The 23,912-nt window shown below is 59.5% G+C and overlaps 1 protein-coding gene across 28 annotated transcripts in view; it reads left to right on the top strand.

The window, feature by feature from the left end:
* The window catches only part of NRXN2 (neurexin 2), a 111,120-nt gene that overhangs the window by 80,490 nt on the left and 6,718 nt on the right, over window positions 1-23,912 (top strand). For 19 of the 28 annotated variants that reach the window (XM_066251912.1, XM_066251906.1, XM_066251904.1 and 16 more), the window contains 5 exons: window positions 1,316-1,497; window positions 6,264-6,435; window positions 10,739-10,828; window positions 14,182-14,507; window positions 17,159-17,237. In XM_066251912.1, coding sequence (XP_066108009.1) covers window positions 1,316-1,497; window positions 6,264-6,435; window positions 10,739-10,828; window positions 14,182-14,507; window positions 17,159-17,237 — 849 coding nt within the window. The remainder of the gene's footprint in view (window positions 1-1,315; window positions 1,498-6,263; window positions 6,436-10,738; window positions 10,829-14,181; window positions 14,508-17,158; window positions 17,238-23,912) is intronic. The other 9 variants (XM_066251929.1, XM_066251915.1, XM_066251913.1 and 6 more) reach the window with 1 other exon arrangement.

Below are 23,912 nucleotides of genomic sequence, written 5' to 3'. Positions count from 1 at the left end.
CCCGTGCCCCCAGGTGCTCTAGCTCCCGGGAGCTCCCCCACCTCCGGGCCTCACTTCTCTCCCAGCCCCACCAGACTTCTTCCCTCTGGCCCCGGTCAGACTCTCCTTCCTCTCTGGATAAATCTTCCTTGAACCCCTCTCCCCTCAAGAAGTGCTTGGAGAGGAGTCGTTAGTGGCTAATTATTTAATTAAGCATTTTATGAATCTCATCTGCCCCATTTATGTTCTAAAGAATGCAAGATTGTTCTCTTCCCTTCTCTGAAGGCCCCAGAGTACTAGTCCTGTAGGCCTCACAGACAAGGATCCCTTCCCGGAAACGGGGAGACCAGCCCCCACCCGCACCTGCCCGCCAGTCTGCCCCCACCCTCTACCCCCAGGGAGCCCAGTCAGCCGCAGGAGGGAACATGGAGACTAATGGGGTTTATTTTGGGGCTGAGATCGTTAGGGACCTCACACCCACCCCCGGTAGCCGGATGGAGAAGAGGAGACAGGGGGAGAGAGGGTGGGGTGCGGGAGGGCAGGGAGAGGGAGCCTTCATCTCTGCTCCCACTCTCCCACTTTCCCTCACCTACACCCCTCTCTGTCCCTCTCCGTCCATCTGTCTCTCTGCCTCCTTCTTTCTCTGGCTGTTAGTCTCAATGCCCCCCAACCCCCTATGTCTGTCTCTTCTTTTCTGGGCAGGGCTCCAGGAGCCCCCTGTTTTGGGACCCAGGCAGCCCCCTAGTTGCGAGTGGAAGCAGTGAGTCCTGGGAAAATGGACCAGGATTTCCAAGGGCCTGGGAGGGATGGGAGGCAGGTGTTGGAGGGGTGCCAACCTGTGGGCTGTGAGTCAGAGCTGAGCACAGCCCTGCCCCTCCTCCTGCCATCGCCCGGGGCGCCTCTTGCCTCGGTGCCTGCTCAGCGCAGGCCCACAGGAGCACACACCTTGAGCACTGGCCTCTGCAGCCCTGGGAGCTGGTCCAGCTCAGGCCCCTTGGACTCGACCTGCACCAGGAGTCCTCTCGGTCTTCCTGCAGCCTCTCTCTGGGCTCTCTCTGTGTCACACTCTCTCTGTTACCTCTCTGTTTGCTGTAATTAAAGCCAGGATTGTTGATGAGGCAGCTACATCTGTCTGTGCACGTGCACAGCCTCTCACCCGGGCACCCTCCTGCCAACTGCTCCCCGGGACTGCAGGGCCTGCGGGCTGCTGTGGGCGTCCCGGCTGAAGCGCTGTACCCTAACCCTGGGGTCCTAGTGCTCTGGTCACAGCCCCAAGAACCTGCTGATCTTAGCCTCCTGATGTCATACCTCCCTCTCCCTTTCCTTCTCTCTGCAGCCGGGACCACGTATATCTTTGGGAAGGGGGGAGCGCTCATCACCTACACGTGGCCCCCCAATGACCGGCCGAGCACGAGGATGGACCGCCTGGCCGTGGGCTTCAGCACGCACCAGCGGAGCGCTGTGCTGGTGCGGGTGGACAGCGCCTCGGGCCTCGGAGACTACCTGCAGCTGCACATCGTAAGGAACTGGGGCTCCGGCCCCCGGCCCCTCAGCCTTCCTGCCCCCAATCCCATCAGCCCTTCCATTGCCGTGGGATCCGTCCCTCAGATCTGCTCCTCGTGTGAACACCCGGAACCTCTGTCCCTTCGGTCCCGGTTTCCTCTCAGTGCTTCTGTTTCTGAGACCCGTTCCCTTCCTGGTCATTCATGAGACGCCCACAGTCCCTCTGCTGGTTTGAAGTCCCTGTTCCCCACTCCTTGAGACCATCGATGTCTTCCGACTTTTCAGAATGCCGTCCAGGGCCTCCTTGAGTCTTCCAGGCTGTTCTTCAGCCTTTGGAAATGTCCCCACATTAATGACAGCGTTGGGCTGCTGTCTGCCAGTCCTGGACTGCCCGAGGCAGCCCGCTGTGCCCTGCACCTGTTCCTGCGGCCCTCCCTCCCCCTCCCTGTCCCAGGGCAGCCCACCCTTGCTGCTTCACCTGGCTTTCAAACCCCGCCCCTGCTCTGCCTGCCCTTGACCTCTGCTTCTCTGACCTCTGCCCTCCCAGTTGCCCTCTGAGCCTGCCACCCCTCAGCCAGCGTCTCTGTCCGAGCTCACTCATTTCTGACCTCTAGGCCCAGCGCCTCACCCTACCTTGACCTTAGTTCCCATCCAGCTCTGCCTTTCTCTGCCAGCCCCTCCCTGCCTGCTTCCTTCCTGGACCTTTCTCCCTTCCCAGCGCCTCCCTCAGGGCTCCTACGGCTCCACAGCTCGTCTCCTTGCAGTTCCCGTGGGAATCTGGTCTTCAGGCAGCCCCCTCTTTTCCCCACGCTTTCCCCACCTCTGCCTCTGGCCTTGCTCCATGTCATTTCTGCTCTCAGCCTCTCCCTGGCCCTTGTCCACGCTTTAACCCCTGGCGCTCTGACCTCAGTCTCTACTTCCACCTGCACAGCGCTTTGCGGCGCCCTCCGTTCCCTGCCTGCCTCCCGCATGGAGACCCTGGCCACGTCCGCCCTGGCCAGGACCCCCGAGCTGGGCAGGTTAAGTCGGCTGTGTGCTGGGAAAGTTTGGGTGGGAGTTGGGAGTCCCTGGGCTTTAAGAGGGATGAGGAAGCCAGGGTGTGTGTGTGTGTGTGTGATTTGTTTCGGCTCTGCCCCCCCATCTGATTGGGGCTGTAGCTCTTGGGGCCAGGGTGCGCGCGTGTGTGTGTGTGTGTGTGTGTGTGTGTGTGATTTGTTTCGGCTCTGCCCCCCCATCTGATTGGGGCTGTAGCGCCTGGACCTTTCTTACCCAACAGTGTTTTAGGTCCCATGGCTGCACACCCTTCCCCTTAGCGCCAGGGCGCACAGGAGGGACGTGAAAGGAGAGGTCCCATGGGCAGAGCGGAGCCCGAGCGGGAGTGGTGCTGGGGGGCGCTGAGTGGGGAGCACAGGCAGGGAGCGTGGAGGGAGGGGTGCAGAGTGGAGAGTAGGAGGGGAGGGGCCGGGAGTTCCGGTCCCCCGAGAGGGAGGCGGGCAGACAGCGTCTCGGCCTGCGTGTGCAAGGCACTGTGTGGGTGACCGTGGGGGCCGGTGACTGTGTCAGGAGTGACGGTGTGAACGTGGGGATGACGAGAGAGGCTGCGTCTGCGGCCTCCGCTTGGGTGTGTGGCTGTGTTCGCATTTCCTGGTGGAGGGGTGTTTGCTGTTGTCTCAGTCTCCTGACCATGCGTGGCCGGGACCCTTTCTGTGGCCGAGGGCTGCTGTTCTCGCCCCACAGTCGTGAGCAGCAATGCGTGGCTCTGGGGCCGGGGGCCCGGACTGGAGTGCCCGCTCTGCCGCTGCCTCGCTCTGTCCTTGTGCAGTGACCTCACCTCTCTGAGCCCAGTCTGCTCCTCTGTGCAGCGGCGTGGCAGGGGGACGGGAGGGTGCTGGGGGGTTTCAGTGAGAGCGTGTCTATACAGCACTGAGGACATCGCCCAGCCCTGAGGAGGCACTTGGAGTTGGCTAACATCCCTGTGCTAGCTGATGTCATCTGTGGTTGCCCCCTGGATGGATTCTGTGTCTGCCTCTCTGACAACTTCTGTGTGTCTCTGTGCCTGTGGGTCTAGAGCACAGGCGCCCCCTAGTGCTAAGAAGAGAGGGCCGAGGGTCGGGGTGCAGGAGGAGAGCTCTTCCCCCGCCCCTCCCAGCAGTTGCCCATAGGCCTGGCCTGGTGCAGGGTTAGGAGGAGCAGGGCCTGGTGCCTGGTGCTGCAGGGGGAGGGAGGGGGTGCCTGGCCCTCAGGTGGGGGGCCTAGGGAGGGCAGGGGCCCTGGAAGAAATGTGGCAGCCACGAGAGGCCAGTTCTCAAGGGAGAGTTGGGACCAGATGGGCTGCGGCCCCCTGGGAACAGCCCCCGAGCTCCCTCCCCACTGGTGACACATCAGCTCCCACCACAGCGACATTAGCAGCTCTCAGAGAGCGGGGAGGCGGCAGCAAAATAAGAGAAAAGCAATTTGACGTTTCTAATAAAGCGTCGCTCCACTTTGCCAAATTAATTTTGACTCCCATAATTATTTGCTGTAGGAGCGGCCGCGTGCTCCCCACCGCCGCCTAATGAGGTAATTGGGGAATTAGGAATTAATGACTTTAACAGAAGTGACAACTGACTTCACGTTGGGAGCAGCTCTGGGGAGCTGCCTCTTCCCCAGAGTGCAGGGCTCTGAGCTCGACTGCCTCCTCGGAAACCCAGGTGCCCGGCCTTCCAGCTGCCCCGCTGGCCCTCTGCCCGCCCGGCGCCCGGGCTGCACCTGCTCCTTGACCTGACCGCCTGCACTGCCCAGCTGAGCCTCGTGGGGAGACGCCCTCAGAGGCGTCCAAAGGGCTGACGCTCTGCTGGGTGGTGCTGTTACTAACAATAGTACTGGGGAGCCCCCCTCACATGTGTGGGAGCAGATGATAACTCTTCTCCCTGGGATGTTGTCAGTTATGGGTGGTGGATTGGGGGGGCTTGCTAGTACTCTGTTAGGCAAGGCCAGCCTCAGTTTCCCTGCTTTACTGTATCTGGGAAGGAGAGATGCTGCATGCATGTATGACTGTGTGTGCACATGTGCGTGCATGTGTGTGCGCATGCATGGCTTTCCCAGGTTCTAGGAGGAGAAGTGGATCCACAAGTGGGGAAGGACTAGGGTGTAGATTTCCAAGTGAGCCACAGCTGCACACCCTGCCTCCCAGCCCGCCAGACCCCAATCCCTGCCCCTTCTGTGAGCCTCCCTATTCCCACCCCCAGTGCCACCGTGCCTCTTGGTTCCATTGGATGCAAGAGGTGGCAGCTGAGTGGTGCCTCGTACCCGGGTGGGGCGGGAGCAGCCTTTCGGGAGGACCCCAGGAGTGCGGTGCGTTCTGTAATGAGCTGGGTTTCAGTGACTGTGTGATCCGGGGGACTGAGAGAGCCTGTGCCCATGTCTGTCCTGTGTGGGAGGAGTGTGGGAACACGGGGGCCTCAGTCAGGGGTGCTGCAGGGAATGCAGGGCGTGAGTGGGGTAGGGGCTCAGGGTGAAGACTAGTGGGCCTTCCTCTGGCTTCTTTACATATCTTTGTTTTTAGAGGTAGAACAGCCTCTCGGTCACTCCCCATGCCAGCCCTTGGAGTTAGTGTCTCCCCAGACCAGCTGGCAGCTGGAGAAAGCCCTGGCTTCGGAGTCAGACCAGCTGGGGCTGCTTTCCTATGGGCTCGGAGATTTTGAGATGTTACTTAGTTTCCCTGAGCCTCAGTTTCCTCCTCAATAAAATGGGGATACTATAAGCTTCTTCAGAGGGTTGCCCGTAGGGGTGAAGGGAGCGTGTGCGTCCAGTACCGACAGAGAGCCTACCACATTTTAGGGGGTTTGGTGAAGCAAGCTGTCCCCCCTACTCAGGCACCATCGGCAGAACCTTCCTGGTCTCAATCCTGGGTGGCCACTGCAGGGTCCCCATGCAGGGTCTCTCTGGAGCCCGGGGCCTAGATCCCAGAGGTTGCTCAGATTGACTCTTTACTCTCTTTCTCTAGGCCTTGGTCCCTGTCTGTTCTCTGCCTGCCTCCCACCCCCAGCCCCCAGCCCCATCCTCTACCCAACACCCCCTTTCCTTAGTTAAGTCTGATGTGGTCTGTCTCCCTGATCTCTCCATACCCGTCACTGCCCCAAACACACAGTTCAGACTCCTTACCCTTGCCCCCATGACTGCCGAGGGGCTTCCCCCACACTCAACCCTTTGACCTCCATGGGGCCAGATGGGCTGCCAGGAGAAGCATGCTAGTGCCCTGGTGTGGGAGCCCCTGGGGACCTGCTCAGTGCTGATCCTGCAGGGAGAGGAGGCTTGAGGCTGGGATGGAGGGGCGGAGGAGGTCAGACGTTCCCCAGGCACTGGGCGGGCCTCTGCGGACTTCTCTGTAGGTTGTGCCTTAGGGTGACCCCACCCTCTGTGCTCCCACTGGTCCCCAGCGTGGCCCTGGTCATCCTGTCTGAGGCCTGGGTTCAGGGGCCCTTGGACAGAGTAGGTGTCCTGTGAACATTTGTGAATATTCTGAGTAAAGCAAAGGGCAAGAGGCAGCTGTGGGTAGTGGAGGTGCTGAGTCCAGGCCGGCACCCACAGTGCCTGCCTAGCCTGTGTATGGGAGGGGGGCAGGCCTGCCCACCTCTTTGAGCAGGTGAGAGTGTCCAGTGAAGACACGACTGGGAGAGGTGTGTTGTCAGGCTGTGAAGTGCCCTGGAGCTAGGCCAGCGGTGGTCACAGGTGGAGTTCTAGAAGGAGTGAACAGTTGGTCCCTTCCAGTCGCTGACCTCTATCTCCTTTTCTGTCCTCAGGACCAGGGCACTGTGGGGGTGATCTTCAATGTGGGCACAGACGACATTACCATTGACGAGCCCAACGCCATTGTGAGTGATGGCAAATACCACGTGGTGCGCTTCACCAGAAGCGGTGGCAACGCCACCCTGCAGGTGGACAGCTGGCCAGTCAACGAGCGGTATCCGGCAGGTAGGTGGCCTGGGCGCATGGAGGAGGTGTGGTGGGAGGGGCGGAGCAGGCTGGGTGGCCTTTGATAGGGGCACTGCCTACATCGGGGGCGGGGCTACGTGGTGAGGCTCCATGAAGGCGTGGCATGGGAGTGGGACAGGATAGGCGTGGCTAAAGTAAACCAGTGGGTTTTGTAGGACTGGGCAAGACTGTGATCCTTGGAGTATGACAGCTGGGACAGATGGCGGAGCTGAGTGGGAAGGCTGCAAGGTCAGGGGCCAATGTGGGGATGAGGGAGAGGAGGAAGGGAGGAAGGGCAGAGAAAGGGGAGACCCAGCTGAGGAAAGGATGAGTTCAGAATTGAGGGACAGGTGGAAACAGGGCAGCAGATGCAGAAACCAAGGAGAGAAGATCCAGAATAACCTGAAACACACCCTGGCAAGTAGGCAGAGCTGTTCCCAAGGACGGGACCGAAGAACGCACCCAAGCCTTTACAAAGAGCAAGTCGAAGATCCATATTAGGAGACCTAGATAAAGGGAGAGAAGTAACCATGGAGACCTGAAGATAAGGAACCCCAACGTGTCTCAGGGGGTAAGGCAGAGAGAAACCAGTGAAAAAAGTGAAAAATATGGTCATGTGCATTCAACAAACCTTTATTGATAACCTACTAGGTATTATCAGGTTCTGTGCTAGGCAGGCCCTGGGGACACAGGTGATGGGGACACAGCCGCTGCTTGCAGGTGGCAGCGAGCACAGGGACACAAACAGACCCAGTTCAACAGGGTGACAGCCATGGTCCCGAGGACAAACCAAGGTGTGAGGAGCTCAGGGGAGGGACAGGGATGAGGACGTGAAAGAAATGAGGAAGCAGAGACTCTGCAAGATACTGAGGGAGGCAGAGAAAGAGCCTCCACGTGAGAGGGAACCAGGGGAGGAGCGATGGAGAGATAGGGAGAGTCCCTGAGCCGGCAGCTAGGACGGAGGCAGCTCCCGGACTGAGGCAGAGAGATAGATGGGACGCTGTCACGCCGTCCCAGCCAGTGAGGAAAGCGCGGACAGAGCCTTGGGAGGAGAGGAAGAGGGAGATAAAGAGGGAGGGGAAATCGAGCCACTGCAGGGGAGAAGCACTGCACAGAAACACAGCGATGTGGAGATAAGGGCTAAGTGGCGCTGCAGTCACGCACACGGTGCTGCCTGAGAAGCGGACAGTGCCTGCCTCTCTCGGGCAGGGATGAGAGTCCAGGCGGAGGCAGAGAAGCTGACCATGGGCAGAGGACGGTGGGAGGTGCAGGTGTGCAGACCCCCGGGGGCCCGCTCGTGCCGGGAGAAAGATGCCAGTGTAGTCTCACGACCGACAATCATGTGAGCTTGAACCCAAACATTTTCGGGCAGGCCCTGGACATGTAGAGCTGCATGGCCGACTAATAAACACAGAGGCTGGTGGACACACAGGCCAACCCCGGACACCGGGGTGACTGCAGATGTTCATATGTTCAGACAGACATGAGAGAAATAGCCTTGCAGTGTGGTGCTAGGCTACACGAAGGGCCTGATGTGCATGAGGTCACGCAGACGCACAAGCAGTCCTAGGCTGAGTTCCACACGTGCACAGACACTGACAGGCCTGCGTGGGCGTGATTGCCCTGTGGGCGTGAGACATCTCTCTCATGCACATGTACATCAGAGCAATCTTTGTAGCAGTGAAGACATCAGCTCGTGCTGGGCAGAGCTGGACTGTGGGAGGCACTCTCACCACATGAAGTCACAGCTCGGGTCCAGAGCTTCTCCCCAGAGAGCCCAGCAGGCCAGAGGCCAGGTTGCAGGAGTCACCCTGCCTTCCTCTGCTTGGGGACCCCTGGCTGGGGGTGGGGAAGGCTGCTGGGTGCCCCTTCACCTGCAGAGCCTAGTACCCTGAGGGCCTGGTGGCTGCCTGTGTGCGCTGTGAGCAGAGCCTCTATGCAAGCGGCGTGCTGCCCGAGCAAGAGCGGCAGGCCAGGCCGCAGTGCGCACGCGCCGAGAGGCTGCCCGAGCAACAGCAGCAGGCCAGGCCGCAGTGCACGTGCGCCGAGAGGCTGCCCGAGCAAGAGCGGCAGGCCAGGCCGCAGTGCACGCACCGAGAGGCTGCCCGAGCAACAGCAGCAGGCCAGGCCGCAGTGCACGTGCGCCGAGAGCCTGGGCGCCCAGACGCCCGGCAAGGGAGCCTATAATCCCAGCCTCCTAGGAAGTCATCTAACCTCTCCGAATCTCAGTTTCCACCTCTGAAAGTGGACATAATACCTACCTCATAGCGATACTGTGAGAATTCCTGACGTAAGCCGAGGAAAGTGCCAGATCAGCTTTGTTAGAACCGTGTGTCAGTGAGGCAGGTGTATGTTCTTCCTTTTCTCTCAGACACACACACGGACAAACACCTAGACACACAGACACCCAAGTATGCCACGCAAGGGGGCCCCTGAATACCTTCTGGCCTTCGGCCCTCTGCCCGTGCACTTCCCTCCCTGTGTGACGCCCTCTGGCCACCACACCTCTCCTTCAGTGTCTCCTCCGGCTCCCTGCACCCCTGCCCACAGGGGGGATACCCTTGCGCCCTCTAACAGAACACAGAACACGGCTAGTCATTGCCAGCCACCCCCTCCCCCCCACTTCGCTGGGGCTTCTGTTGGGCAAAGGCTGGGCCTTCACCTTTCCATCTCTAATACCCAGCACCAGGGATAGAGCAGGCACTGAAGAAACGTTTGTTGAGTGACTAAATGAATGAATGATCCATTTTCGACTTGAACATGAGTGACCTTAATATGTAGGGAAGGCAGTGTCTCCTTGACTCATAACACCGAGGGAGGCACCACCATGCACCCATGGGCACATGGTGTGCTCGTTCAAGGAGGTGCACCCCGGCAGGCTCAGGCCCAGGTGTTGCTGGGCAGACGAGCGCAGCTGTGCAATGGGAGATGAGAAGAAAAGCCCCCCCCCCAGTGCATGCTATTGAACAACGTGTAAGTGGTTTCAATGGGAAGACTGGCCAGATTCCCAAAGGAAATCATTTCCACGTCCACAGCTGCTGACTGGGGTCACCCACAGCTCATGACAAGGGAGTAGCACACAGATCTCCCAAGCATGCAGACAAACCTGTCCACAGACCCACAGACATGCACATAGCATGCACACATCCCCCATCCTTGTCCCCAGGGCCTGCAGCATGGGGAGTGGGGACAGGAACGGGTATCCTGATGCCCAGCTGAAGGCTGAGGGGGCGGGGCTTAGGCCGAAGGAGGAAGGCTTGTGAGTGAGGGTGGTCAGGAGCTGGGCTGGGTGCCCAGGGCAGAAGGGAGAGAGTCCCTGAGCATAGATAGGCCTCTGAGGGTCTTAGAATGGAGCTGAGAGGGGGAGGAGAGAGGGCGCCACCAGGCAGAGGAGGACTGGGCGCCTGTAGGGAGGGAACGCTGGCCTGGGGAAGAAGGTGGAAGAGGAGGCGAGATGGCACCAAGAAACTGGGAGAAGTGAGGGGGACGGGGCTGCTGGGATGGTCCAGCCGCCATGCCAGGCACCACGCTGGGGTCACCAGGGAAGTCACCTGTAGTGGGGCTGGTAGACAGAGAGCGGTGACCAGGGTGAGACCGGAAGTGCCTGCAGTGAGCAGTGGTGGGCTTGGGGCTGTCGGGGTGGGGCTGGGGCTGTGGTGGAAGCTGGGGGTGGGACGGCTGTGGGGGGAGGGGGAAGGGGGAAAGTTGGGGGGTGAGCACCGAAGGTCAAGGGAGCTGAGACCAGCTTGGAGAAGGGAATTTGAATTCTCACTGTTCAATGAGTGTGTTGGGCCTCCCCCCTAAATGCCGCATAAACCCCTGCTTAACCTGCCCCTCCCACTTCTAAACCGCCCTCTAAACGCAGTAACCAGCGGGGCCGCAGAGGCCTCCCCCCCCTGAACATAAACCCGCTAAATGCCCCTCCCACTGCTGCCCCACTCTGGGATTGGGAAGGAACAGGGCGACAGCTTGAGCTCAGAGACAACTGGTTCACCGCTGACCTTTGACCTTCCAGCTGCCTTTTCTTTCCTCCCCTTTCCTTTTCTTCTTTGTCCCTCTCTTTTCCTTTGGGTCACGCCTGCCCTCAGGGTGGGGCTGGCTCTGGACAGGAGCCTAGGAGCCCAGGGGAGGGGACGGGAGGACAAGGGACCCAGCGTTTTTTCTCCCGCCTTGGGTGGACTGTCCCCCCTTTCTGTTGGATGTTGCTGCTTCCCTGAGTCTCCTGAGAAATGCGTAATTACTTTTCTAACTCCTTTGGACTTCGCCGCCTGAGAAACCTACTGTCTTTCTAAACTTTTCCAAGGAAACTTTGATAACGAGCGCCTGGCGATTGCTAGACAGAGAATCCCCTACCGGCTTGGTCGAGTAGTAGATGAGTGGCTGCTCGACAAAGGTAATTAACCAGAATTAATTAATTAATTAATTAACTTTAAAAACACTATCTTAAAGGTGCAGAGCTCTCTCTTTCCCCATCCATGCCTTCCCCATCACCCGCCCCCGCCTCCCCCCCTCAGTGAAGGGACAGTTGTCCCGCTACAATGCCCCCTTTCTCTCTGTAGTCAAGGATCTGGGTCTTTTAGAGCGCTGTTGTTGGGCAAGGGTGGGGGTGTTTCCTACAAGAGTTCTCCTCTCTTTTTAAGCCTAGGTTGGGACTAGGGTCGTCTAGTCAACCCCAGTAAGGCAGGCTGGAATGCAGGCCGGGAGGGAGGTGGTCAGCTCAGAGGTGTCGTAAAGGCCAGTTGAGGGCTCCAGCGCCTGAGAAGCAGGAAGGCTTGGGGAAGCAGGAAACGCTGACCCTAGCATCCGAGGACAGTTAGGAAGACTTCACCCGGGGCATCTGAGAAGAAAAGGATATAGACTAGGGGCCTCAGACCCACCTGGAAAGGCCCCCCCCCAAGAAAGTGGCCATGGGCCCCTCTCTGGAGGCCCCCTAGAAGTAGTGGGATTGGGAAGAGACGAGGGAAGAGGGGCAGAGGGAGCCGTCCCCTGGGGTCTCCGCGTGGGCTGAGCTGACGAGGGAGACAGCGGGCCGTGAAGGGGCCGCGTGTGGTCAGGCACTGCAGGGTGTGAGGGAGAAGGCGGCTTGTCACCAAGGGAAGTTGGGGCCAAGGGCAAAGCCATCCCATTCCCTTTGGAGAGGGGGCGAGCTCTGTACCTCTAAGGCTAAACTCTAGGGGGGAAGTATAACTGTTAAACCTCCATCTAACCAGCTGATAACTGTGATTTTAAAGTCCACTGGGGCCTCCCCCAACTAAAAACCCCAAAGGTCACCTCCAGCCCCCACACAGTCAAGCGGGGACTAAACATGCTGATAACCAGATGTGATAAATCTGTAACAGGACAAAAAGTTAAAGGGACTGTAACCGACATCGCTAAAACCTACAGCCCCCAGCCACACTGGGCTGCTCTCTCCAGCGGGGCGAACTTTAACCCTTTGAGGAGTTCATGCAGGTGGGGTCGCAGGGGCCAGATTTGCTAACCTATGTAGCTTCCTCTTCGTTACCCACCTCCCTCTCCAGGAACTAGAGAGGCCAAGGAGCAGCTTGGGCTGAGGCTGGGACAACTTGTGACCCCAGTGGGAAGGGAGAGCAGGACAAGCCCCGGGCCACGGAGGGGCAGGACTTGTGGGCCAGATTGGGGAAGAGCTGGGCTGGTGATTGGAACCACAGCTGTCCGTCACTAGCTGCGTGGCCACGCCTTCTCTCTAGGCTTCTGTTTCCTCTCCTAGGAAGGGAAAGATTGGGCTCAATATTCTAGTATTTCCCCAGCTGTGGAAAGAGGAACTCACCTCTTGAGTGGCTTTAGTCAGGAGGGTCCAGAGGCCCTTGCCGGTACCTCGGTTCCCTTCTGGGGAGCACAGGGACCGTGCTCGCCTCTCGGGCCCCTCGCCCCCGCACAGGGTGCTGTGAGGGTGAGATGCAGTGAGGAGCAGAACATATTGGAGCACAAGACGTGGCACCCTTGGAGGGACTGCTTTCCTGTCGGCACCTGGCGCATAGGAGGTGCTCAATAAATATTTATTGAATGAATCAACTTTCCAGTTCCGAAATATGTCCTGTGAAGCATTGGGTGCTTCACAATCAAGAGGCTTGTGAAGTGAGCTGAGGAAAGGCCGTGTCCCGTCTCCTCCTCTTGGGGACACCCAGGGACATTGGTTCTATAAAGGCTCTGAGAAGTCCCATGAGAAAGAACACTTGTGTGATTGTGAAATGTTTGCTTCCCAAGCCCCTTTGACTCTTATGCGCCACCTATTCTTAATTTTTCTCATCATTCTTAGGCCTGGGAATAAACCCTGGACGCGGTGGCCCTCAAAGGGCCTCTCTGGGTCTGGTGTCCCAGCTGCCACTCACTCGTGCTCAGCCTCTCTGGGCTCTGGCCCCCACCTTTGTAAGATGCAGCTGTTGCTCCAGGGCCCAGTGAGGTGCTGGGCAGGGGGAGGGCCTGAGCGGAAGGGTGGAGCAGCAGACACACCTGTGGCCAGAGGCCAGGCAGAAGGGGTGGGTGTCCCAGGGAACTTGTGTTTCCAGAGAGTATGGGTTTCACAAGTTGGACTGTCCTCAGCCCAGGTTTTAGGGGCAGGGCTTACAGGCACCTAACTCTAAACCAGATCTTTAACGAGGCACTAACCAGAGGCTAACAAGGGCTAAGCCAGGTCTTAAACCCCCTAAAGCCAACAACTGAAGGTCCGGAGGAGCAGGGGGCAACGTAGTGGTTCCTCCGCCCCCTTCCCTCCCCAAATAAGCAATACCAAAACCAAAGTTAAATCTAAACTTAAACATAATAAATATCTTTTCTAAAAACCAAACCAAAGCAACAAACTCAGAGGGTTAAACCGACCCCCAGATCCATTAAAACCAAACAGAACAGCAAAAGCCCATCTTGGCGGGAATTCGGAGGGGTACCTGCTGAGTGAGGGGTGAGATTGGAGCTGGAGCGCTTTTCTTTCTGGCTGTCAGCGAGCAAAGCAAGGTCCCTTTAACATTTTCCATCTCTGTGCTTGCGCAGGCTGGCAGGGAGGGAGGCCTCAGCTCTCCGGGCCTGACCCAGGGCGGTGGCGGGGCCTGGGGGCGGGGGGAGAGGGCGGCCTGGCCAGAGTCTGCTGGCCTGGCGGCCCCTGGGAGGGCTGGAAGGCCCTTGTGGCTTCTCCCACCCTCACGCCGTGCTCCGCCCCCTCACGGTCCCGTCCACCCCCTGGTCTCGCCTCCCTCCCTGCCCTGACGCCCACCGACACTGCCTGGCAGTTGCCTTGTCTGTCTCTGCCTCTTCGTGTGCTCTATCTGCTGCTTCTGAGGGCGCCACGGCTTGGGGCTGGGCACGGGGTGTGGGGTGCTTGGGGGGCAGTGGGACAAGATGGGGATCAAATTGAGGGAAGGGAGAGAAGGGGTGTGTGATGGCCCTGAAGAGGAGAGCAGAGGGCGATGGGAAGGTCAGAGGCATGAGCATGGGGGGAGAGGGGGGAGCTGGCTTCCTTTCCAGCCCATGTGTGCCCTGGGGACCCTCCCCCCCCGGGGTCTCTGCTTGGCTAGGCTGGGGGCTCTGGCTGACAAGGACTTTCCCTCTGGTGTCTGTCCCTTCCTTGTTTCTCCCTCCCCCCTCCCTCACTCACTGGTTTCCACCTTGATTCCTCTTCCCTCCCCTGGCTCTTCTCCATTCTCCCCATCCTTTTCTGGCCTCCCCCCACTGCCTGTCTCCCCTCTGTCTGTCCCCCTTGCCCATTCCTCTCCCCCCACCCCACCCCACCCCCAGGCCGCCAGCTGACCATCTTCAACAGCCAGGCTGCCATCAAGATCGGGGGCCGGGATCAGGGCCGTCCCTTCCAGGGCCAGGTGTCCGGCCTCTACTACAATGGGCTCAAGGTGCTGGCGCTGGCCGCCGAGAGCGACCCCAATGTGCGGACCGAGGGCCACCTGCGCCTGGTGGGGGAGGGACCGTCCGTGCTGCTCAGCGCGGAGACCACGGCCACCACCCTGCTGGCTGACATGGCCACCACCATCATGGAGACCACCACCACCATGGCCACGACGACCACACGCCGGGGCCGCTCCCCCACGCTGAGGGACAGCACCACCCAGGTGAGGGCCCCTCGGCCTGGCAGACAAGGGGTGGGGCTTTGGGTGGGGTCAGGACTGATGTCTGCCTGGCACCTGCAGCGTCCAGGGGAGGGCCCCTCGGCCTGGCAGACAGGTGGTGGGGCTTCAGGTGGGGTCAGGACTGATGTCTGCCTAGCACCTGCGGCGTCCAGGGGAGGGCCCGGAGGGTCTGGCTGGATCCTGGAGGCTGCCGCCCTGGTCCTTGGGGTGATGGTTCCGATGAGGCAGGCAAGGCCTCCTCTCGGGAAGTGTCCTTTGCCCTGGTAACCCCACGTGTGGAGGTGGCTACTGTTTCTAGAGGACTCTTCCTAGAGCTGAGGGGCAGTTTGATAGCCCAGCTAGACCGGGGAAGACTACTTACTCCCCGTAAGAGGAGGTCTCTCCTGGGGGTGAAGGTGGAGCGACCCCATCTACTACCCGTCTTGTAAGAAGGCCATGCCCAGGGCTGTGTGGGCAGCACGGGCGCAGGGCGCAGAGGTGCAGCCCTGGAGGGGCGAGAGGGTTACCTGGCAGTGGCAGCCCTGGAGGGGCGAGAGGGTTACCTGGCAGTGGCAGCCCCTCTCCAGAGGCTGGCGGAGGCCTGGAGCGGCCTCTTCCTGATCGTTGGAGCCCCTGCAGTGGGACCTTGCTCTCACAAGTCCTGTGACCTTGAGCAGGCGCCACTGTGCAGCGAGCCTCCCTGTCCTCAGTGGGTGTCGGTGCAGACAGTCCCCTGGTGCTCTGCCCTCCCCACGCCCGCCCCTCCCGCTCAGGGGCTCTCCCTGGGTCAGGTGAAGCCCAGGTAACTTGAATTTGTCTTGTCTTGTACCCGGGGGAGCACCAGAAGGGGCCATACCTGGAGAAAGAGAACCCCCCTGGGGTGGGGCAGGCCTGGCTCTCCTGATGGCCGAAGCCATCGAGCATGTGTGACTTACGGAGGCAGCCTGGGGGCCCAGCCGAGTTTTCTAGTTGTTACCACCAAACGTTGTTGGTCTAGGAGTGCTCATACCTGGCACATGGGATCTTGTTTAGTGTCCCTGCCCCTCTCCCCAAGCTTCTCTGTCCCCCATTGCTGTGGCTCTTGGGCCTCTGGGCCTAAAGGCACCTCTGTCCCCCCAGGTTGAGGGAGGAGCCGGGGGCCACGTGGGAATGTGTCTGCCTTCACCACCAGCCAGCCCGCCCTTAGCCTCTGTGGGTGCTCGGGCCCGCCCGGCTCCAGGGCCCTCGCCTCTGCGGTCTGCGCTGCGGGAGCCTGGAGCCGGCCGAGAGGCCCGTCCAGGCAGAGCGGCAGCCCTGAACCTCCTCCCCTTTGCTTTCGCTGCCAAGAAAGCTGAGAGGACTCAATGCCAGGCCTTGCCCCAAGGAGTGGCGAGCCCTGGGAGAAAGGCCCAGCTCCACGCACAGCGGGGCACCCAACACGGCCAGTGCCTTCCTAACACAGGCCGGCCAGTGCCTTCCTAACACAGGCTGGAAGAGCCATCCAGGTTCAGTGAGAGGGTGACGGGCAGACCGGCAGGTTGAAGAGGGGTGGGACCCCTCAGGGCTCATGGCTGTGCTGGAGAAGCCCCCACAGGGGAGGCTGGAGGAGGGGACAAAGATGCAGAGTACAGCCTGACCTGTGGTGGCGCAGTGGATAAAGCGTCGACCTGGAAATGCTGAGGTCGCCGGTTCGAAACCCTGGGCTTGCTTGGTCAAGGCATATATGGGAGTTGATGCTTCCAGCTCCTCCCCCTTTCTCTCTCTCTGTCTCTCTCCCTCTCTCTCTCCTCTCTAAAAAAAAAAAAAAAAAAAAAAAAAAGAATAAAAAAAATGGAATAAAAAAAAAAAAAGATGCAGAGTACAGATGGGTTCTCCAGGCCCCGCCTAGCCCTTGGGTGAGAGTGGCGGTGTGAAGATCAGGGGGCGGGGAAGAGGCAAGAGGTCACCCTCTCACCCCCTCCCCACCGCAGACTTCTCCCACCTTTGACCTTCAGCCAGGCCCTCCCCGACCCCGGCCGTCTGTCAGGCCGCCTTCCTGCCTGGACTCTGGGTTTCCCTCCTTTTGGGTCTCTTCCCTAACACCCCCTGAGGATCCCCCTCCTTACACTCACTCATCTTGGGGATTCTCTTTCTTTGTAATCAGGAGGAGAAAAAATGCTGACAGAGTCAACTCCCGTTGTCATGACAACTCTAGCCCTAATTATTGTGTGCAGCCTGGCTCCCCGGCTTCAGGAAGGGGGTTGGGAGGGAGACGAGGGTGTTGGGGCTGTGAGGCTGGAGCTGAGAAACCCCTCAGTCCTGCTCCCCTCTGCCCAGGCTGTCTTCAGAGGCCCCTGGCCTGTCTCCCTCCTGTCCCTGGGTCCCCTTGCTCCAGCCCCGAGGCCCCATGTCTGGCGTCTGGTCTCCCCAGATGTCGGGACGTGCCGCTGTCTCGCTGACCCCCAGGAGCCATGGGGGGCGGCTGAGGGCGGGTGCCATTCAGTCTTCCTTTGCAACACAGGAATGAAGGGCCACATTACCCACCAGGGAGGAGAGAGCTAGGGCATGGGCCAGGGTGTGTCTCCGCCCAGAGCCCTGTCCCCTGTGCCATGCCACACCTGAAGAGATGGCTGTGGGGGTCTGCTGACCCACCCTGGACCCCTCTTCTCTCCCCACCCCTCCTCTCGCCCTCCCAGAACACAGATGACCTCCTGGTGGCCTCGGCTGAGTGTCCGAGCGATGACGAGGACCTGGAGGAGTGTGAGCCCAGTACTGGTGAGTACCTTTCCCCCCTCCCCTGCCCCGGGGCCCACTGCGACGCTGATGGGAGGGGGCGACTGTCCCTGCCACCTGGCCCAAGCCCAAGGGCCTGATGCCAGGCCTTAGCTCTCCCTGGTAGCTCTTCTCCCTTCCTGCTGTGCCCAACCCCTCAGGCCCTCAAGTGCCCTCTGGCGAGGCACTTTCTGGTCTCCTGGTGCCCCAGCCCTCAGAAGTAGTGAGGTCCTTATCTTGGGGTCCTGGGGTTGATAGCCAAGGAATGCTGGGAAGGAAAGAGGGAGACTTTTCCCTAGAAAGTTGAGTAACTACAGCTCCCATGAGTTCCGGGGGTGGGGATGTAGGGGATGCAGGTTTAGGAACTACAACTCCCACCAGCTCTTGGGGTCAGAACTGCAACTCCCATCAGTCCCTGAACCTGATGTTCTAGAGTCTAGGTCACTAGTAGAGGTCTCTGCTGGATCCCAAAGCCTCCTTGTCCCCAGTCTCCAGGAGGTGGCTGGCCATTCTGCCAGGGCTGCCAAGCCAAGCAGGGCAGTACTGCACAGCTGCTCTGTGCCCAGCAGTGAGCTGGATGGACGGTACCCCTTGGCCAGACATGTACTCCCCCGGGGAGATTGGGACCTGAGGTCTGGTCTAGTGAGAGAGCCGCTATAGGGGGAGAGCAGGGCGGGAGGGAAGGCTTCCTGGGGGTGGCGTTCTGGTCTCTGCTTGCTCCTTCCAGCTGCAGAGAGAGACCAGATGGGCAAGGCAGGGGCGAGCCTTGAGTGCCGACTGGGAACTGGGGGGTGTGGAGTGGCACGGGGTGGGTGGGGGTGGGGGTGCAGGGCTGCTCATCTGAGCAGGTAGGCGGGTGGCTGAGAGGAGCTGAGGTCCTTGTGCTTGAGGCTGGCAGTGAGCATGGAGGGAGCACCGGATTGCCTGTCCGGGGAACCTGGGCCTTGGTGGCAGCCTGGATGAGAGCATGGGAGCATACACACCCCTTGCCTAGGCTTCTAGAGACTTCTGATGACCTTGCAGTGGGAGGCGCCTGGGCTGTTGCGACCAGAGGCTGGAGGTTGGGGCAGGTCCATGCAGTAGCAGGGAGGTGATGTGGTCAGCTGAGGTGGGCAGGGTGACTTGGGTACCTACTGAATCTGGCCTGGGGGGTCTGCCAGCCCCAAGGGGAGTCTGAAGCTGAGGGTATGCTCCAGCCGTGGAAAGGATGTGGGTGGAGCCCTGAGGCAGAGGCTCTGTATCCAGAGACCAAGGGAGGGGGTGTCTTGGGTGCAGGTCTCCAGACCCCGAGGCTGAAGATGGCCCCCTGCGTGCCCCCAGTACCACAGCTGAGGGGTGTCTTTCTGGTGGTCCTGGGCCCTGAGACACTTGGGGGAGCCTCAGGCTGCTGGGCTAGAAAGAGCGGCTCACCTGCAGCCAAGGGCCAGTGCCTCTGGGACACGCGCCTCCGCTGTGGGGAGGCCCCACTTCCGGGGCTGCTCCCTCCATCCCACCCTCACACTCCACAGTTACTTTGGGCTTCTGGAAGTTTCCACACAGCAGTCCTCGACTGCTCCACCCCCTCTGACTAGTCACTCACCGAGGCTTTCTGTAGGTGCAAGGGCCACTAGCCCAGGCCCAGAGCAGCTGTGATAGAGGGCCTCAGAGAGCCTGGGGCTGGGGCTCTGGGGACAAAGGGCCATGTTGCCCATGAAGAAAGGGCGTGTGGCTCCACCACACGTGTGTGCACGCATGTGCTCATGTTCACACATACTGGAATGGCAACTCCTGGGCTGGGAGGAGGCATTTCTGCTCTCCCTGGACCCCGCAGAGAGGAGTGTCGGGCAGATGGCCACCATGCAGAGAAGGCTCACGGGGTCACGCCAGTGCCACGCACTGCCCACCGAGGTTCTAGCTTCCCAGCTCCAGCCCGAGTCTTGGTAGGGGCCGGGGTGTGATGCTGAGTGTGCGCAGGGGGGTGGGGGCTGAGCTGGGAGAAGGGAGTGAGGAGGCGGAAGTAGACCGCACAGGTGGCCGGGCAGCTCTTCCTGGGGAAGGGGCTGAGGAGGGGGTGGGCGGGTGCAGGGTGGACGAGGAATAGAAGCTGGGGGTCAGGGAGAGGTTGGGGGCTAGCCTTGCGCCCAGCTTTAAAAATAGGAGGGGAGAGAAGCCTGCCCTGTGGTGGCACAGTGGCTAAAGTGTCGGCCTGGAACGCTGAGGTCACTGGTTCAAAACCCTGGGCTTGCCCGGTCAGGGCACATATGGGAAGCAACTACTATGCATTGATGCTTTCCACTCCTCCCCTCCCATCTAAAAATCAATTTAGAAAATTAAAAAAAAAAAAAAAACAGGAGTGGAGAGAAGGCAGAATGCACACTTGGGCCCCAGAGGAGACCAAGGGAAGCCACAGCTCTCCTCCAACGCATGTCACCTGTGCGCTCCTCGTTCCCGCCGTCTGAAATGCTTCCAGGTGGATTCTTCTCGTTTTGTGGAAGGCCGGGCGAGGGCCAAGCGATCTGGGTTGCCCAGGCTGATCCAGACTGTGCCACCCCCACCTGGAGCCCTTCCTATGCCCCCAGCACAGGGAGGCTTTTTCTCTGGTGGAGGACCAGCCTCCCAGGGCCCAAGGGTCAGCAGGAGAGGTGGAGGCAGCCTGGCTAGAGGCGGCGGCTGCCCAGGGGCTAAGCCCGGGGTGTTTGCCTTCCTCCCGCCTGTGGGATCCTCCTCGCTGGGTCCAGGTGAGAAGCCCCAGGGTCATCACTGCTCACCTTTCCGACATTTCCCATGACCTGGGCCCCACGCCCCACCCCCCAGCTTAGTGAGGTCATCCTTTAACTTCGTTATTTTACCTGAGGTTGGCAACCTAGTAAAAAAAGGGTGTTGATTGATGGACACAGCATTTTTTTTTTTTTTGTATTTTTCTGAAGTGAGAAGCGGGGAGGCAGATGGACAGACTCCTGCATGTGCCTGACCGGGATCTACCCAGCATGCCCACTAGGGGGTGATGCTCTGCCCATCTGGGGCATTGCTGTGTTGCAATGGGAGCCATTATGGCGGAGGCTATGAAGCCAGCCTCAGCACCTGGGCCAACTTTGCTCCAATGGAGCCTTGGCTGCAGGAGGGGAAGAGAGAGACAGAGAGGGAGGAGAGGGGAAAGGGTGGAGAAGCAGATGGACGCCTCTCCTATGTGCCCTGGTCAGGAATCGAACCTGGGACTTCCATACACCCGGCCAATGCTCTACCGCTGAGCCAACTGGCCAGGCCTGGACACAGCATTTAAGTTCTTTTGTGTGGGAGTGCCTTTAGGGCTCCATGTGCTGCATGGTTGGTAATGCCCCCCCCTCCATCGCCATCTCAGCCAGCCTGACCCACACGCAGTGCTGTGGGCCTGGCCCCTGCAGGGACCTGAGCTGGCGCCTGCTGAGACACATGGGAAGTGCACACCGGCAAGACCCACAGTGGCACACATTTGTATGCACACATGTCTGACCAGAAGTGTGCACGCATACACCCATGGACACACTTACAGACCCACCAGCAAGCTCACATGTGCCCACTTCCATAGGCACATACATGTTCAAACCTAGAAGCATATGTCCATTTGTTCCTGGACCGACAAAGGCTCACACGTGCTTAGATCTTAGGAAACACGTGTACTCAGAGCCCCAGAAGTTCACACACAGAACGGCTGTTGAGACTCACAGCAGCACAGATCCATAGGCACGTGCAGTCTCACAGAGGGACACGTGTACTCAGAGCCACAGTTCATACATGTGTGCGTAAAGTTCCAAATCGCCTGCACAGAGGTGCGGGCTCACAGGTACCCACCTGCTCAGACCCAGGTTCATGCACGTGCTCAGCCACACAAAGGTGCACATGCAGTGTGCCTTCAATGCAACAAGGCACTTGTGTGTGCTCAGAGCTGCACATGCATGTCAGACCCGCTGCGGCATGCCCAGATGTTCAGAGTGGCACGCATATACTCGGACCTATGGAAGCACTCGCATGTTGCAGGCATGTACATGTACGTTCTGGCCTGAGCATGGACATGTGCTCAGAGCCATTGAGGCACATGCATGTACATGCCCTCAGACTCACAGAATTCCACATCCACGCTTGACTCACAGGCACACACGGGTGCTCAACCTTAGGATCCTCCACTCACGCTCAGACTTACGGCTGCTCACAGATGTTTTAGAATTATAGGTGCGTGTTCAGAACAGTTACATACACGATGTGTTCAGACACACCAAGGCACAGGTGCACACGTGCACAAATGTGCAGGAATTCAGGGAAGTGCCCGCCTGTGTCCAGGCTCACAGCAGTGTACGTGTCACTCCTCTGCCCAAGTGTACACTTGTGCTCAGACCTGCATATGCGCACATTCCCCAAGACGCACACACACATCCTCAAAGGGGGTCCTCAGGTGCATCCCCACAGAGGCGAGCCCGTGCACACATGGAATGCTGCTCTGTGCTGAGACCCAGGGTACACGTGTGTGTGTTCTCAGCTAGGCTCCGTGCCTGGACCCAGGGCTCCATGCACAGGCACCCTTTTCTTCTGACTTACAGACCCGTACCCCTCCCCACTGGCCCATGAGAGGACCTGAGACGCCCACCTGAGCTCAGACCTGCATACAGAAGCCCATTCCTCCATGTATGCTCGTGTGCTCAGACCCCTCAAGTCATGTGCACACATCTCCATTGGCCACATAGCTACAGCTACTTTGCATTTAAGCACACACCAGAGGCACCCATGCGGCTGCGTGTGGGAGGGAATACACATTCTCAGACGTCAGGCTACACACCATGTCCAGACCCAGTGACCTGCACGATTGTATCCACACAAGGGGAGCACACAGAGCTGTTCAGACCCGCACAGATTCACATAAGCCCATATGTGCTTCAAGCCCCAGGAGCCCCATGCACTGTTCACATGTCCGTGCCCCTCCTGAGGCATTGCCCTCCCATGCACACACAGCCGAGACCCTCAGAGGTGCACATGGGCTCAATTCTGTAGACACGGACACATCTGCTCAGATTCCAGAGTGTCTTAAGGTAACACTAGTATTGTAAGAGATGAACCAGGACATCTGTAGTTTAACACAGATTTATTTCCCCTTCTCGTAAAGTCACAAACAAGTGCTCCTGAGGGGTGGGCAGCCCTTCCCCAGGTGCTGACTCGGGGTCCCATTTCCTTCCATCCTGAAGCTGCACCATCTTTAAGGGGTGGCCCCCTGAGTTGCGGTGGGAGGGGTCAAGCAGGAGGGTCACAAAGGGGAGGGTTTCATGAGCCAGGTCCAGGAGGGAGGTGCACACTGCTCCTGCTGACTCTTCCCGTTGGAGCTCAGTCCCATGGCCACAGCCTACCTTCCAGGGGAGCGGGGAGGGAGGGCCTTGCTGTGCCCCCAGGAGGACGCAGCAATGGATCTGGTGACCAACTAGTGATATACATGCTGTAATCTGGTTTCCAGGCCACCAATGACCCATTCCAGTCTTCCTCCCACCCACAGAGCACACCCACCCCTCCCCAGGAGACACCCAAAGCCCCACCTAGATAGGACTGTGATCTCAAAGATGAGGATGTCTGGGAGATGGCTGCCCACTCCCCTGGGTATAGACCTGCCTCCTGGGAGCCCACGTGTGGTCTGGATACCCGTGAACTCGGAGGATAATTGATCCCACTGCTCACACAGCCTCAACACACACCCAGAATATGGTGGTGGGCCAGAGATAACCACCACAAAAAACCTCCCATTCAGAAAAAGGATGGAAGACAGCAGCTCTTAGTTCCTGACGTGGAGGAAAGCGGCCAGCGCAGAGAGCGCAGTGCGCCAGGCGAGGCCAGGCCAGGCCAGGCTCTGTCCTGCGGTGGGAAGCTTCGTCCTCCAGCCCTGCCTCTGCCGCCTGGGATGAGCGCCCTCTCTGGGGCTCTGGGGCTGCCGCTGCAAGCTTCTTCCTGGTCTCTGGTCTCCAGGGCCCTCTCTGAAGGGGGTGTTGGGAAAGTGTCCCCTCTGGGCACCCTGCAGAGTTAACGGCTGCTTCCTGCTCATGCGTAGTTGGGGGCCTGCAGGTTGTCTCAGGGCTCAAGCAGTCAGCGACCACACTGAGTTCTCTCCTAGACATGATTCTCCAGACAGCGTTCCCGGTGCCTCTGCCCCCAGGCCTGTCTCTTAACTCAGCGGTGACGATCTTGAAGGCATCCGAAACAGTTGGCAGGATGGCGGCTGCTCCCTTAATCTGATCCTGAGGCAGGGCTGAGCCCCTTGTCCAGGTGGACATTTCACTGGGCCGATGCCCCTCAAAGCCATTGTCCATCGTGTGTCTTACTTACAGTTTGGGGTTTGGAAGCAGTGGCTCTTCTGACACTTGCAGGCCCCACCTTTCTGGGCTCCCTCTGTTCCCTTCGTCTCTGCAGCCGCACCAATTCCTGCCTAACTCGGTCTCTCTCTTGTAATCCGCCACAAGAAGCAGAAGGTACCAGCCAGCACTGCCATCCTGGCTTCCTGGCCCTTCCCCTTAGCGCTGCAGCCTCCGCATGGCTGGCCCTCCGGTCATCCCGAGTTGTGGGCGGCGCATCACGTCCTGCCGCGCGCTGTGTGGTTCTTCATCTGTCCAGCTGCCGGGCCACCCCCTTGGCTGGTTACACAAATGCCACAGGGGTGACCCCCGTTTCCCGGGCAGTGTCTGTATTGGGGTG

This window comes from Saccopteryx bilineata, chromosome 1, assembly GCF_036850765.1.
Source record: "Saccopteryx bilineata isolate mSacBil1 chromosome 1, mSacBil1_pri_phased_curated, whole genome shotgun sequence".
Lineage (NCBI taxonomy): Eukaryota > Metazoa > Chordata > Mammalia > Chiroptera > Emballonuridae > Saccopteryx > Saccopteryx bilineata.
This window is presented reverse-complemented; position numbering and strand designations above follow the sequence as displayed.